The 16,730-nt window shown below is 40.0% G+C and overlaps 1 protein-coding gene across 1 annotated transcript in view; it reads right to left on the reverse strand.

The window, feature by feature from the left end:
- PPFIBP2 (PPFIA binding protein 2) overlaps positions 1-16,730 on the reverse strand; it is a 76,879-nt gene that overhangs the window by 26,040 nt on the left and 34,109 nt on the right. The window contains exons 3-5 of the mRNA XM_066553064.1: positions 15,995-16,084; positions 11,949-12,062; positions 3,678-3,809 (exon numbers count right to left, since the gene is read on the reverse strand). Of these exons, the coding sequence (XP_066409161.1) occupies positions 3,678-3,809; positions 11,949-12,062; positions 15,995-16,084 (336 nt within the window). The remainder of the gene's footprint in view (positions 1-3,677; positions 3,810-11,948; positions 12,063-15,994; positions 16,085-16,730) is intronic.

The raw sequence follows: 16,730 nt of genomic DNA on the forward strand, positions 1-16,730 counted from the left end.
CACAAACTGGCAGCTGCTCTGCTTGTGGTGCCATGGGGGCATCCAGAAACACTTCTGCTGCTGCCTTGCAATTCTCTCTTTTGCCTTAGCATTAAAAAAGGGGAAGGGGAAGCGTCCACAGACCTCACAGGGCCAACCTGACAGTACAGAGATGGCAGAAACCTGTTGCCACATTTCTCTTCACAGAGAAAAGCAAGGCACAATTCTTCCCAAAGATTTCTGAGATTCACATTCTCTGAACCTCAGAGAAAGAGAAAACACAATTCTTATCACTCACTGTGCCTATTTTGTACCAAAGTAGAATGCAATATAGAGATTGTTTATCCAAAATGAAGATGTTTTGTTTCCTCAGGGCCAACTCTGTGCGTGTGTCAGCTGAGAGTCACAAGATTCAGTACAGTGTGAGCAGCTGTGTGCAGAGTGAATGCTTAACAGATTCAGTTTAGATAAAATGTATATAGAATAGTATAATAAAGTAATTAATTAACCTTCTAATATCCAGAGTCCTCCTCATCATTCTCTCCCTTTTGTCGAAGTCGCCTTTAATTTACAATAGAGACCCTTATCCCAGGGGAACTCCAGGTGTGACTTCACAATTGTTTCAGTTTCAAGGTAGAACAGGCCTTTTTGAGGTTCTTTCCCAGCATGAACATTCAACACTAACTACAACACCTTGATTCAGATGAGACAGCACACCAGACTCCCCAGAGGGAGTCAGTGCCTCACTGACTCGGGTTTCTTTGGAATTGCAAGTAGCTTTGCACTAGATATTTAATTCAGAAGCTGCAAGAGCCACAAAATACTTGCCAGCAGCTTACAGCCAAACCCACAGACTTATCCCATGCTACAAAAGGAAGAAGCAGGACAGACAGAAAGTCTCTTTTGTCCATGTTCAGGTAGAGCAGACATCTGGGCAGCCATGAATCTTATGAAAATGCTGCTTCCTCATACCTTGCTACATTAAGAAAAACACATTTTCAAAATTTCTGAGGCTTCTCAGGTAAGAGAAAAGCCACACAACCCCTTCAGGTGAGAGTACAGAAACCTTCATAGGTTTCACTGAGTCTAAAGTAGGACTTTATTCCCCAGAAAAGGAATTAAAGTGACAAGGCCAGGAGTGAAACAGTCCATGTACAAGCAGCTATTCTCCTGGCCCATCTGTAATATATATAAATAAATGGCACTTTATATTTAGTATGTACTTTTGAAGGGCCAGAGACAAGTGGCATTCAGTGTGAAATCAATACCTGTGAGAGGAGGCTAGAGATGTTTGATGAACTCTTTGCTGCTCACTAAACCAAACATAAATGACAGCTGCACAAGATAAAGTGAAACCAATCTTACACATTAAAACTCACACACATTTAGAAGGATGTCTTAATTTGCTTTCTTTCCTCCCAGCCCAACCAGAAAAATAATTCTATAGATAAATTCTAAGTGACTGGAAACAGCTGCTGTGAAATAAGCAAACACAAAATTAGAATAGAGAGAAAACATGGTTCAGCTGAATGATCCTGCAAGGCTACATTTAATTTAAAACTTTTAAAGCCCCATTATTATATTTAAAAATAGCAGGATCAGCCATGAAGTATCTCAACAAGGTATTTTAAATGGTTTATGCTGGATGCCAAAATCAAGAGCAAACTACAGGTAGACTATTTGCTTTTGTCAAAATGGTTTCTTCATTAGAAAGATGTAGTTGGGCAGTGGAGGCAAAGAGTTCAGGAAAACACTCAAAATATTACCAAATTTAAGCAGCTGTAATCTAATAATGTGAAGGACATGAATAAATTTCATTCTGATGTTTGAAATCGTGTCTTGCATTGAAAAATTTGTATAATTTACAGGAAAAGGAGCATAAATAGGGTTAAAGCATTAGAATTCAACTAAGCATCTAATTTGATTGAAAGCAACTCATGATAAATGGGATTAATGCTAATTCAAGAGAATCTGAAATAAATACACAAATAACAAGCAAACCAAAAATGCTGTTTGTTTCCCACACCTTTCCTTACTTTGCACACACAAAGTTGCAACCTTCAACATGCCAGAAACCTAATCACACTTTGGGGTAGTAAATAATTCAGCCCACACTCAACACAAGGATTCTCAACTTTTCCATCAGATTAGAATCCTTTTTTCCATCTCAGCAGGAACGTGTCCTATCACTTTGCACCACCACCACCACCAAGGCATCTAGGCTGCTAAAGCTCAACTTTCCTACCCAAGGAGGCACACACCTCCCTGCAGCAGCAGCAGAATTGCACAGCTCACAGGACCAGATCTCCCAGGCACTCAAAAATCCTGTCCATAAAAATGCACCCAAAATCTTTGCTGCTTTCAAAGAGCCAGGCTGGCCCTGCAATAATTTAGGCATCCTCAGCCCTGTATTCTACATTCATGGGAGGCACTGGGGGCAGGCTGGCATCTGTAGCCATCAGGTGCTGCTCAGACCTGCTCAGGTTTTCAGGTTGCTTGAGAGTGCTCAGGCCCTCTCTGTACACAAAGCACTGGCAATTATGTCTGAAAGAGCACCATAAGGGCCACAGGTGGTAAAAACAGCAGCTGGTGCCTCTCTGGCTTGCAAGCTCTGCCAGAAATTGCTCTCTCTATGTTATCTTTGAATCTCTAAAGAAAACTTCAGAGAATAAATAAGTTGAAAGCAAACACACCCCAAATGAGCTAAGTCACTGCAGGCAAAGTACTGATGCATAGTTATCAAGTTATCACCTATTCCACTAGCAGAGTTTTGGAGAGCAAACAGTTCCTAATGCTGCCTGGATTTCAAATCCTCCTAAGTCAATAGAGAACAAAGTTTGGGTGCTTTTTTTTTTTTTTTTTTTTTTTGTTGTTGTTGTTTTTGGTTGTTTTTGTTTTTTTTTTTTCCAGTCAGCAATGTATAAATGTCAGACTCAGCAATCTTTCCTTTCCAGGCAGTCCTCTCCTGCTGGCTGGTCCCCTTACAGGACCACTGAGTAGAGCAACACATTTGTATGAATTTCTCTCTTCCACTATTGCTTTCCTTCCCAGCTCCCACCTGCTGCTCACCACCATGATATGGATGTTGCTCAGATGAATTCCCTGTTTCATATTCTCTTTCTTAACCAATACAGCAAAACCCAAAGCTCCTCGGATGTCCAGAGCTCTCCACATCTGAAAGGGAGTAAGGGCTGAAATTGCCTCCAGCCCATGATATTTTTTTGTACTATTTATTATGTAGCCACAAGGGGAAAGACACATTTGAGGCAAATGCCATCCCAAATGCCACAAATGCATTAAAACCCCTGATCTCAGTGCTTGGGGCACCTCTGGCACTACTGAGCTGACAGTCTTTTCTGCCACAAAAATGATGGAAGAGCTCTGGAAGGCCTGGCAAAGCCATGTCATTGCAGCTCCCAGGGAAAGGAAAGGGTTAAGTGAACACCCGCTGCAATAAATGCTTCTGGAAGGGACTCTGCCTTGATGAAAGCCAAACAGCAACCTCTGAAATATGAGAGAGAGGAAAAGAAACCGCATCCCGAAAATGCATAATCCTGAATTCATAGGGTCAGTGATACAGGCTGTGCTGCAGGCATGGGAAATACCAATCCCTGCTGATTTCAGCCCAAAAGCTCAGGTGTGTGACAACACACCACAGACATGGAAAAAAATTCAAATGACTAATGAAAGAAACTCACCTCAGCTTTGTTCTGTTTCTCTTCATATTCGCTCTGCTCCTTTTCCATACCAACCAGCTTAATCTTCAGGTCTGAAACTTCAGCCATCAGATCTAATTTCTGAGTCTCGAGTGATGTGCGACTTAGCAGCTCCTGAAAGCAAAGCGGAAAGATTTCCCCAGTTATTTATGTGAGCACTGACAGACTGCCATGTGTTTTATTGGCAGGCCCATGTTAAACCCTCAGTTTGAACCTCAGTGTGTTTCTCAAGTGCTGCAGTTATTTTCATCTAAATGTTCTGTGTTAATCACCAAACCACCGTGTCCCACTCCTTATTTCTGGCAAATGTGTGGCAAAGTTAATCCCTGGGCTAGACATGAGATCAAAAACAATACTGAGGCTGAACAAACCCAAACCTCCATAATGGCACATTACAAAAGAGCTGGCGTCTTCCTAAAACACTCATCAGCCAAAGTTATGCTTCAGGATTACCTTGTAGACCTTCTTGTCATGTGTTATCCAATAAAGGATGAACTGCAGAATGAGCACCTTAACCCAAATTGAGTAGCAGAGGAAAGCAACACCTCTACAACCAATAAATAGCAACTCACACCGTGTAGCACCTGATGGCTTTTGAGGGCTGCCCCGCATGGAGGGAACTGCAGTGAAAGAAATGTCCCAGCTGCAGTCTAAAAGGCAGTGTCCAAACTAAGAAACACTGTAAAGGAGAAATAACTGCTCATGGCTTTTGCTTGTGTGCCCCAAGTTTGTTTTGCAGATTGCAGAGTACACATGCTTTGGATGGAGTCATATCAGTGTGTTTGGAGAACGGTCAACATTCACACCTTCACATTTCTCAGGAAAGCCAAGGCAAGAAACCACCCAAAATTTAACAGAGTATATTACATACATCAAATGCCTCTGTCACCTTTGTTTTCAAAAATAAAAAAGTCCCATCAGGAGTTTAAGCTTTATTGAAAAATTCATACTTCATTTCCCAAGTGCCAAATCGATTTTTAATGAAAGAATGTAAGCTTTCAAAAGATTTTATGATAATTCATAAATCCCATTAGTGTGTTGATCACATGAATCACACTGAGGAGTCACAGCAGACTGTGCTTTGAGTTACATGGCAGTGATTTAACTGAAGTTGCCACAGTTAATCTGTACTGATGTTATTGAGGGATCAGAAATCACCACGTCCAGCAGCCTTTTCTCATCTCTTCCTCTGCCCCAAACTGCACAGTACATTGTAGACCATGGCTTGGAGAAGCCACAAAGGTTATTTCAAAGATTACAGAGTCAAGGTTCATTTCAAAATCTGCTCTACATGCAAGTTATTTTAGTCTGGTGGGGAATATTGCACAAATTAAAAATAGTACTAAACTTGCATCTGTATTGCAACACCAATTATCTAAGCCACCCACTATTCCCAATGCCATGCCCATTCCTGCTGACATTGGCAATGATATTTGTGGATGGGTGGGAAAATAAACAGAAATGTAGCCTCATGGTTTTGGCTTTTTTTCATTTTTGTCTTCTCCAAATGAAATAACTCAAGCCCTAATCAGGAAAAGATATTGCACAGACTTTTTTAAATTGAAAAACTCTGAGACAGTCACTTAATGAAATCCCAGGAGGAGCTGATTTCCACACAGGTGATTACAAATTACAATTATAATTACAAATAACTCCTCCTTTTCTGTCTTCCAGAAAAACACGAGTTTGCAGGAGTTTCAGAAGCACATCCCAGTCCAGACTGGAGCAGGCTCTGCACAGCTGTTAAGATAGCAGACTGCTGCAGGTTAAGGCAGAGTTAAAAATGGGAGCGCCGATATGAAATAAAGCCACTGAACATCAGAAAGAAGAGCAGAATGAGACAACTCTGGCCCCATGGACAGACTCTATCCACTCCTGAGCTAAAACAACATTTAGAATTTTTTTGGACACTGACATGGTGTTCCATGATATGGGAGGAATATTTCTTAATAAGGCAAGGAGCCGCAGCATCCCTCTAGGGATTTTAAACAAAAGATCTATCCTTTGAGTGCACCATCTGGCATTACTTCTTATTTTTTCCTACAGACCCCTAAATTACCCTCAGTTATGCAGTGGAGAGCAATCCACACTCACTCCTCTCATACCAAGTTCAGGAGTTCTGTGTGAACGTGGAGGCACTACCTGCTCCAAGTGAGCACGAAGGCAGCTGCTTGGGTTTGCTTTGCTTATTATCAGCTCAAACACAGTTTTACTATTTGCTCCAAAGCTGGGGAATCAGATTCTCAGCTGGAGTAAACTGGCATAAATCTCGTGACTTTGAATAGGCAAAGCAGCTAACTACCCCTAGTTTGTTTTCAATGGAGCTCCACTGATTTAAAACAGCTGACAATTGCTCTTGCATCCAGAGGACCTAACTTGTGCTTTGAAAGCAAGTGCCGTTTAAAGTAAATGTCTCCTCTTGAAATGGGAACATCTGGAAGCAATTATTTTCATCTTCAAGCAGATGCTCACAGTGAACAGCTCATTAAGAATGCGAACCATTTTGTTACAGAGAAATTATAGTGTATTTCAGCGGTATGATGCAACTTGAATTCAGGCAGAATAAATATGCAATTGTAGGAAAAGAAAATACAAATTTATGTTATTGGTTTGAAAGCAAAAAAAAAAAAAAGAAAATATAAGACAGGCAAAATGGTAATTTAGGCTGTAGCAGCTTTAGGAGGATCTTAGCTGAAAAATAGAACAGATATAGAACATTTCCTAGGGAGTCTTCTTTAGAAACAAGATACTTGGTTTTAGTTTTAAATGTACTATACATTATACTATGTAAGTGTAATTTTCCTTCTTAAAGATCTTTTTCGAAACTCAACTTTTAACTTTAAAAATTGAGGAGGCATGCAGAAGTGGTGATATATGTGTACCAGACAGATCAAAGAGTAGCAAACTATTTCCAAACACAACACACTTTTAAAAACTCACGTTGTATACTTCTAAAGTACTTAATCAACTTTTCCAATATTCCCAATGAAGCTGTAGCCCATGCTGTATATCTCACTCTCACATTTAGTTGTCTTGGAAACACACAATTCTTATAAAACAGTTTATAAAATGTAACATGACAAAAATAGCTTGAAAAGAGGACACTATAATTTTTTAGGCTCTCAGCTGCAAGCACAGAAAATTCCAGGATATTTAGCTCTCCACAAAACAGAGGAAACAATCATGCCATACACTGATTGAGAAACCATAAGTAAGATTTTAGTCAAGTGAGGAGAGGAAAAAAAAAACTTCCAAGATCCCATTTTGCACTTGCGCACCCTACAAAATACAACATTTGAAAAAATCCTTACTTTTCACCGTTATTAAAAACCTTGAGAGAGAGACAGACAGACAGACAGACCAAGCTACCTACCTGGGAAGCAAAATGTAGCCAGAAGCCCCCCTAATGAGGGCTGCACTTCTCAAGAGCTGTGTGTCAGCTGTGGCAGAAAAAAGATATTTGCTTAGCTGGAAGCACAGCTGAGAGCGATGTATGTGTGCAATCACCATGAAATGGTGCAAGGCAGCAGCAGGCAGGGAATTACAGCCCTCCAATTCATCATTTGCCCATTATATGGTTAAGGCAGGGAAAGGACAGAGCTTCCCATAGCCCTGCCAACTTGACCAGCCCTTGGATCTGATCTCCCTTGGATCCTGCCCATGTTAACTCCAAAAGAGCAAAGTGGAGTGCTCACCTGGAGAGATAAAGCTGCACAGCTTGAGAGCATGCTCTGAAAACCTCAGAGCTCAACCAGAGCAGCACAGAGCACACTTCAAAATCTGAAACCCTAAGCCAGCTGCTGGCAAGAAGCTCCTGCATGCTATAAACAAGTGCTGAAATTCATCTAAGATCAGATAACTCAGGCAACTGAAAGTTGAAGGAATGGTCTTTGCCAGCCAGCAAAGTTCCTGAGGAGCAAACAGATACACACCAGATTTATACCCTGCAACTGAGGCAGGATTCTGGCTGCCCTGAGCATGAGGCAGCTGCAAAACCAGAGTAGGTACACCCTGAACAGTGCTGGATTCAAGTTCCTACTCTGACACAGCTCCTCCCTGCATACTTTTAATCCAGTTTTTAAAAATGTTCTCCACTGTGTGGCACACCTTCCTCTGGCCCTTGCACCCAGACAGGAGTGGGCCACAAACTGACATGTGAACAGAGATCCACTCCTGTTTACACCTCAGCATTTCAGGTTTTATGTATATTTTTAATAAGGCACAAAGAATCCTAAAACCAAATACTTTCTACTTTTCAAGAGAATTCACTTGATTGAAGACACAGTCATGTTCACACAACAAAACTCTCCAGCAAGAGTCCCCTAGATTGTGTCAAGAATTATTTGGAAGGCAAAAGGACATGGTCAGACCACATCTAGGATTTGGTTCAGCTCAGGTACAGGAAAGACTCTGCCCCCCAGACCAGAATTGTCCTTGGTTAAGCAAACTCCTGTCCTTATTCCAGAGAGCTCCAATGGAAATTGCTGTCTGTTAAACAAATAAAATGCAGCTCTGGAATAGCAAAGAGGCAGCAAACTAGATTTACTCCTGACAATTACCAACAAATGCATGCAAAGGCACCGTGGAGGTGAAATCTGTGTGTGCAGAAGTTCACTTTTCAGATGGACATGACACAGCTGTCAGATTCCACAGCACTGATGTGTTTGCATTAGGCATGGCTGGTACTCTCTGTTATGGGACAGTTTAGGCAACTTTATAAAGCAAAAATTACTTCTGTTTCCAACTCTACAGCATGTTGGTAGGAGATTCCCCCAAGGCTCTCTCTCATCTCAAAAAAAAAAAAAAAAAAAAAAAAAAAAAAATTCTTTCTTAAATTTGACTGGAAGAAAGTACTTAGTAATGCTACAAAGTAACTTAGAAGAACAAGACACACACACACACACATCCATCATTGCTCTCTAAAATTTGCTGTAACTTTACAATTTAAAGCAGTTGATATACTGGCAACGGGCTGTCACTGCATAAATTGTTTTCCTAGGATAATTCTAGGAAGTTTTTTTTTTTTTTAAATTTTACTTCTAGACATCTCCTTTACAATGTGCCAAGGGGAAAGGCAGGTAGCTGTTCACACAGGCCAGCCTTTCCATATCCTTCACACATTCAGTAGCAGCACAGACACCTCACTGGAAGGTAATTCCATGAAATTAAACTTGTGTCTTCCTGCCAGCCATGTTCCACAACATTTTCTGTTACCATTTACTGTGAAAGATGACCTGTTTCTTGGCCCAAACCTGAATTATACTTCAGGACTGAATTAAGGTTTTGCCATTGACTTTCATGAGTTTTGAAAAAGCCTGTTTCATTTTCTTGAAGGAAGAAAACCAGACACCTTCAAGGTGGAAAAACACTTTTCTTCATTACAACCTGTGGTGGAAAAAGTGTCCTTACAGAAGTAAAACATTGGGTTTGATGCTTTAAGCATCACATTATCTTGTGCACACCAGGGCATCTCTGCATCTCTCGAACAGGATCCTCTCATTGCTCAAAGGCTGCTCAGCTGGATTTTCCTTGGCTGTGCTTCCATGAACAATGGGGTCAAAGCACATCTCTCCATTGCCCTTCTGCCACACCTTGACCTATCTTGTGAGCTGTTTGACTCAGCCATCACAAAAACAGCCCCTTCCTTCCAAACCCCAGGCCAGTTTTCTCCCAGCCGTGGAGGAGGAGGTTTGCTGAGCATGACAGGCTCAAATCAGTGGCAGAAACAACATGGTCAGGAGGAGGGAGAAGGATGAAAGGAGAATCTTTCCTCCCTTCTCCTCTGCTGTTGCTACTCCATATTCAAGATGCCCACCCCAAAATGCTGAACAGCCACTTTCTGTTGTTTGTATAACTTTTATTCCAGTTGCTGTTTCAGAAGTGGTTCCACGATCACTTTGTAGCAGGGTTCAAAACAACGGTGCATAAATCATAAGCCAGAAAGATTTTCTGCCAGTAACCCCACCCTGACAAGTCTCTGCTAGCACAGATGCAGCAAAAACTACTTTGCAGGGTGGCATTAGATACCCTTTCTGCTGTGGAACTTCCAGATACCGTCATTAGGTTATCTTAAAGTTTATAGGTTTTTTTATTGAAGCTTTTTTTTGCACAGAGTCAACTCTTCTTACAGTTCTTGAAATTAAAAAGACAGGGCTTTATCTTTATTGTTCCATTTTCCACTTAGAGGAAGCGGCTGACTTAAGTTCACAAATGAAAAATCAGTGGAGTTCAAATACATTGTAAATAAGGAAGCAGAACCATGAAATAAATCTGAATTTAGAATATGCCACCTCTCAAGAGTGTAACAGAAGACATTCTGAAAAGCAGGACACCAGCAGCAGCTGCTGGCTGAGAAGATCTGAACTCAAATCTTCCCAAAACCTGACTGATACATCTATTGAAACCCCTGAAAACACACACTCACTCAACTTTTGACAAATTATCTGCAGAAACATCCATTGGCCACATATCTGACATGAATTTCACGATCACCACATAATCAGGTCATTCTCTTCTGCCCAAATCTCAGCTCATCCCGCAAAGAGGATAATCTTTTCAACAGAAGATGGAATGGAGAACTGAATGGAAAAGAAAACCTTCAAAATAAATGATATTAAATAGGATCCTCTGCTGAGACAATGAATGTAAAACTTCTCTGACTGCTGGAGATCTGACTTGAGTTTCCCAAACCCCACTGTCTACTGGGAGAAACAACAAGTACAGCTGCTCAAAGTTATCCCAAAATTTAGATTTAAGGCTTATTTTAGACATATCTGGAGATTCTCTGATTTTTTAGCTTTGGTACAGCCTTTTGCAGTTTATCACTTTAGGATCAGCTTTGTAAGCAATTTGTGCACGTGCCTCGGGCCAGACAAGCAGATGCAAACATTTTCACTGAAATGGCAATGTTCCTGCAAAATTATATTCTAATTTCAGATGCCTCAGCTTTCTGGTAAATAAGGCTTTAAGTTCACAGTTTCCTCAGAAGACTATCTGGGCAAAACATTTTAAGTCAGAGAAAGAATAAGCAGTTTTAGCAGAAGTCAAAGAACAACGATCTAGCTTTAGATTGGAACAGGGAGCTTCTGCACTCTGTTGGGAATGCCTTCCTGGAGACTGAAAAGAGATTTTCACAACTTAAATAATCACTGTTCTTTGAGTTCTAGAAAACTACATGCTCTCACTGTTTGCATTTTTAAAGCTGTCCCCTCAGAATACAACCTTGCCCAGCTGGAAGCATTTTGGACTGTGTGAGATGGAGGTTTTTTCAAGAGCCTCAGAGAATTATAATTTAAAATGTTTATGATACAATTTTATCTTGTAGAAACTGCTGCTGTTTACATACATATGCACAAGGATCCTTATCATAAATTAAAGCTATGATCAGTTCATAAAAGTATTACGTATCTCACATGGAACAAAATAGCAAATTTATAACACACAATATTTGTGTGGGGAGAAAAACTAAGCTCATAGAGAACAGTATCTATTCTAAAAATTTCTGGCATAGATTTTTGAGGGTTATTTACATTTTCAAATCCATTTTTGGTATCTATGTACTGCATTAACAATAGATAATTTGCATTTGTAACAACAGAAAATTGTACAGGGAAAGAACTTTGGCATCAACAGACCTGCAAGTTCTGTAAGGTATTTAATTTATCATTTGCTCTGCTCCCTCAACATAGAATATCAAAAAGCACAAATTAAATCACATAGCCTGAAACTGTTGATTCAAATAAAGAAAAAATGTCTTTATAAACTGATATTCTCATCCCAGACTAAGGGGAAAGCTCCAAAGTTAAGCAAAAATGGTTATAGAACAGAACTTGATACAGTAATTCATTCCAAATTGCTGCTTGTTCAACTTCAACAACAAAGCCATAGGAAAACAGAAGGCATTTAAATAAAACCTCTTAATTCTATAACTCCTACATGTATTAGATACATTTAACTTGTCTAACCAGTTACTCAGCCATGTCCAAATAAGCACAGCTCAAATAAGACACAATAGTTTCATTTTACATGCTGCCACGTACAGCATTATGCAACCAGCCAGTAAAACTTTTCTGCAACAGGAAAACAAAGAAACATTTATTGGGGGGGGAAGTGCAAAGCAGGAGGAGAACAATAAAAAAAGCGTTTTTTTTCTTCCCTGTTTTATCCTGTTGCCAAAGGCAGTCACACATGCAGAGAAGCTGACCATGTGTGCTCACCCCACCTCTGGAGAAGGTCTGCAATCCAGATTTTTACCTGTTGTAGCATTTCTTCTGTAGCATTCAGCTTCAACTGATGCCCCTCAAGACAGATTTCTAAGTCCCGGATTTTTTCTCCTTGAGCTTCCACCTGGTCTGTTAGAACACTCACCTGCAATTTGAGAGGAGAAGCACAGTGCTACTGAACTGACTGGAAATAAGTTTCAATTACCTTATGCATATAACATCCAAATGCACGTTTTGACAAGAAGTTCCCTTTTAAAACTCTCAATGCTTTAATATTCTTGTGCACTGCTGCAACCTGCTCTACCAAGAGAGAAGTTTTGCAGTCTTACCTCTCTTTCACTCCAACCCCGCCCTCTCATCTCCCCTCCCCTACAACTGTTTTGTTTTGATATAAAAAAAGAAAGGGCATTTCAAGGAGAGGTGGAATGCTACCTATAGGTAGCCTGGGTCCCTTCATGCAAAAGTCTGGAGAATTGGAAAGGAGCAAACAAGAACAGAGGATACTGGAAATGTTTTATGTGGTTTTGGAGTGTGTATCGCCATTTCGGATTCCCCTGGCATTTCACTCCCTAAAACAGGTAAGTAGGAAAACTGTTCCTTCCCAACCCAACCAATTACTTTACTTACAAGAACAAAACTTTACTGATGGATTACCTATCAATAGAGACTTCTGAAGCTATAAAGAATGCAATGAGTGAAAGGAAAGTTTTAACTGTGGCAAAGTTCTGTTCCAACAAAGAATCCCAGGCTTTGGCAAGCCAAAACATGAAAGCAAAAGCAGGGAGATACAGACAATGAACCCCAGAAAAAGAAATAATAAGCAATCCTGGTAAAGAACTGTGGGAATGGTGCTACAGAGATGTGAGTGTGCAATAAAAAAAGCCCAGCAGCTGAACCCAAATCTTGCAAAGCAGAAAAAACTGCACCCAGGCTAATGTTAGAAATATATGGAAAAAAACCCAGTGATAATTCTTATGTTAAGGAGACCATACACTGTATATTCATTATGACTATTTATTTATAAAAAATCCTTGATTATTCTAGAAAAATATTATCTAAAACAAACAAAGGAGCCTAAGGTGTTTAAACTCCATTTTGAAGGAAACACATTAACAAAAACTTAAATATGCTCTCACATATTGACATATGCTCTCACCTGTTGACCCTGCAACACCTTTATTAATAAAACAAAACAAAAATGTACAGTATGTGGAAGTGAAACTTTTAAGATATATCCACTACACAGCATGTCTAAAACCCAATAAACAATTGAGTTCACTTCAGGGAAGCTGCAAAGGGAGATGTCTGTCTTTATTTTACCTGCTGACACAATCCCAAGCATGCCTGGGAAAAAAATCACAGAAAAAAAGAAAGAAAAGGAAAAGACTATTTTTTCCCCATTAAAGTAGTTGTCTGTAGCTTAGAGTACAGCTGAACTCAGGATGAGAGGTGATAGGAAGGCGTGGGTGGAGGCAGATGGCATAGGGACCCATCCAAGCTGGGGCAGGAGAACTCCCTCCAAGGAAATCTGTTGCTTGTCTACTTTGTTTTGTTCCCATTAAATGAAGGATGATACACAAAAATCCCCATGTGAGGTCAGAAGGCATGAAGAGACAAACTGAATTCTCTGCTTCAGTGTGATGCAAATTCCAGAGGAAGAAAACCAGCTTTATTTAGAGCTTCAGGTTAGGTTTAAATACCATTGTAACACGGAAATAAAGCTCTGGATGTTAAATGTGACCTGGAAAGGAATTTGCTGAATGATTAGCAGTTTTGGAAGCATGTGTCGTGTGTTCCAGCAGCTGGGCTGAGAGGCACATCAGCCACTTGGAGCTCATATTTTCCCCTCTGTCCAGGATCACATCTGCCAGGCTCTTCAAGGAACTCCTAGGCCGCACCCAGAACAAAATCCCAGTTTATGCTAATCTGGCAATTACATCTTGCCCTAGGAGTCTTGCAACACCTGCAAGACTCAGCCTGCAGGCAATATATTTTCTGTAAAAGTGAGGGGCATTGAGCACTTAGCTAAAAATGGAGCGTTAGGAAGGTTTAAAAGTCTGAAACCAGGCTGGAGTGCTCCCCAGCCTCATATTCCCCCCAGATCACAGCTATGGGCCAGTCCCTGGTGCAATTCAGCATGAGCCACAGAACAGAACTGCTCTGTTCCCTTTCCCTTCTCATCCTTCCTGCCAAAGGTCATGCCCAGCAGCCAGGTCTGCACCAGCACAGTCCCTCAGGCCATGGAACCTCAGCTTGGGGCTTGCCTGTGCTCCTCATATTTGACTGACTGGACAGAAGAGCTGGTGTAAACCAGGTCCCAAACCCATCTCCACTTTGGCAGCTTTGTTATTGTTGATGCTCACCTTCCAGACTGAGGTTTTAGTCTGTTTTATTTACCTGGGGTTGTTGCAGTCCCACAGCAATGCTGCACAGTGGGAAAAGAAAATGCATAAATATTGACTAAGCCTTTGGGTTTGATGGGGGATGGAAGTGATGGGAGTAAAATGCAAGAGAGACATTTTCTAGTTCTGATTTTCCTCTATTCCTTCTAAGAAAAACTCTAGGCAGGTCCCAAAAGGTGTCATAAACCCCTGTGTTTTGTGCATTTGGCTGGCTATTTCCCTGGGTACCTGTTTGTGTGGATAAAGAAATGGTTCCTGAAAATCTGCTGGACAAAGAGAAGAAAAGCACATCCTGGGACAGTCTGCAGGGACCTATCAGCACTGCGCCTGTCAGACCCATAAAAGCTGATGCACAGATCACAGGACTGCACAGAAATGTGGGGAACAAAGGAGACCCTCACAGGTGCACCAGTCCCACTCTCAGGGAACACCTGGATGTGGCCCCCTCATTGTCCCTCCACTCATGAGCTGCTCATGCATTCAAAACATGAATGCGCAGTGTGAGAAGCTGCTTGCTTTTACTAATGGAATCAATTTTTTGGTGTTAACAGCCACTTGATTAATAAATGGTGTTCTAAATAAATATAAAAGGTGTTCTAATAAATATCAGTTGTGAAGGGAATTTGTAGCACACACTTAAATTCCAACCAGAAGATTATTTTTCAGTCAGGTGGGATTTTTTTCCTAAATTTGGTAATAGCAATTTAGTTTAACAGTAATGTAAAAAAAAATAAAAAACAAAACCAATCCAACCAAGCCAAAGCTTGTGTCTCAAAGCATTTCTTGTTTATTTAACAACAGCAGTGAGGTTTCTGCTCAGTAAATGAACACAAGTGTGAGCAGAACATACAGGACAAGACATGTTTACAGAAACTTGTGACTGAAAGCAGGGAGAACACCTACCCAACACACTTCAACTTTTTTGATATAAATATATGTGCTTATAATATGCATTTGAAAGCATGAAGGGAAAGGATATGCAAAGACCATTTAAATTATCTCCAGCTTCAGGTTTTTAAAAAGCGTGGAATATACAGTTTAGTACCAGCAAAAATACACAGAAAAATAAATTTTTTTTTTAATTGTGCAACATGTGTTTTCTCCAGGAGGAGAACTTACATGGGACACTGTATGGATCTGTTTGAAAAAAAGGCTTGGAAAACTGAGAAACAGGAAACCTGGAAGAACTTAGGCATGCATTTTACTGTCAAATTTTCTCTATCCCTGTTTCCCTCCCCCTTAAGCTTTTAGAAGCTGTAAACAATTTTGGTACAGCATATAAACAGGAAAAAAATACCAATTCCATCTACCTACCTTTTAATGATCTTCTGGTTCATTCAAAAAAATGGTGGCATACAGAACCTAGAAAATTGGCACAACCTAGCAAACCTAGAATGAGAACCGTCATCCCAGCAGCAGCCTGGGACAGAATTATTTTAATCCCTTTGCCACTCCCCCCCACTTTTACTACTGTTACACCCCTCTCCTCTAACAATTTACCCCAACATGGAATCATTTAGAGAGATTATACAGATTACAAATTAATTCCTGGTTAAATATCAGCTACATTTGGTGAGCTGCTAACATTTGTTTAACAGAAAATACTCTGCCACTTCAGCTTTTATGCACTGGATATCAACTATGCAGACAAAATTCTTCTCTCTTTTGGACATACCTGCAGGATGAGGGACTCTTTATCACCTTCTAATCGTGCCAACCTTTCTTGATAAGTTTCATTATTGGATGAATGATGGTTCACCTGTGACTGGGACGGAAAAAAAAGGTGCTGTGAGAATTTTTACAGTTAAAGTTTCAAGCAACAGTTAATAAAAGTTTTGTATATTAAGCAGTTCTTAAAAAACAAAAAATATGAAAAAATGTGTGTATAGACCAGAACTGTTTATTTCATATGTATTAAGCCTGTAAATACTGGACATTAAAAATAATGTACATTAAGAATGTACCTTTTTTAAGCTGCATTCTGAATACTCTCTCATTTCCAGCATTCAAGAGTGGTAAATGAATAGACTGATATTCTCTGGAAAAATATAATTTCAATGGAAAATACCATCTTACCAAAGCAAAACCCTTTTAATTTGAAATATCTATTCTTCACAGTAATGAATCTTGTATTTACTTTACTTTCATATTTTACTTTATAGTAAAAATTGCTATAGGCGTATTATTCCTAGAAATTACTGAAAGAAAATTACAAGTTTTTTGTTAGCAACTAAAAATTTATTTAAAGGATCAAATTCTTATCAGGAGCTACTTTAGCCACCCAATTACTTAGGGACTTCCAAAAGGCTCTAGGGAGCAAAACCTTTTAAAATATGGCCTGTCCTTAACTATTATGTCCCAATTCCTATTAATTTTAATACTTCACATAGAAACACCACCATTAAAAAAAT

The sequence above is a fragment of the Molothrus aeneus genome, chromosome 6 (assembly GCF_037042795.1).
Source record: "Molothrus aeneus isolate 106 chromosome 6, BPBGC_Maene_1.0, whole genome shotgun sequence".
Lineage (NCBI taxonomy): Eukaryota > Metazoa > Chordata > Aves > Passeriformes > Icteridae > Molothrus > Molothrus aeneus.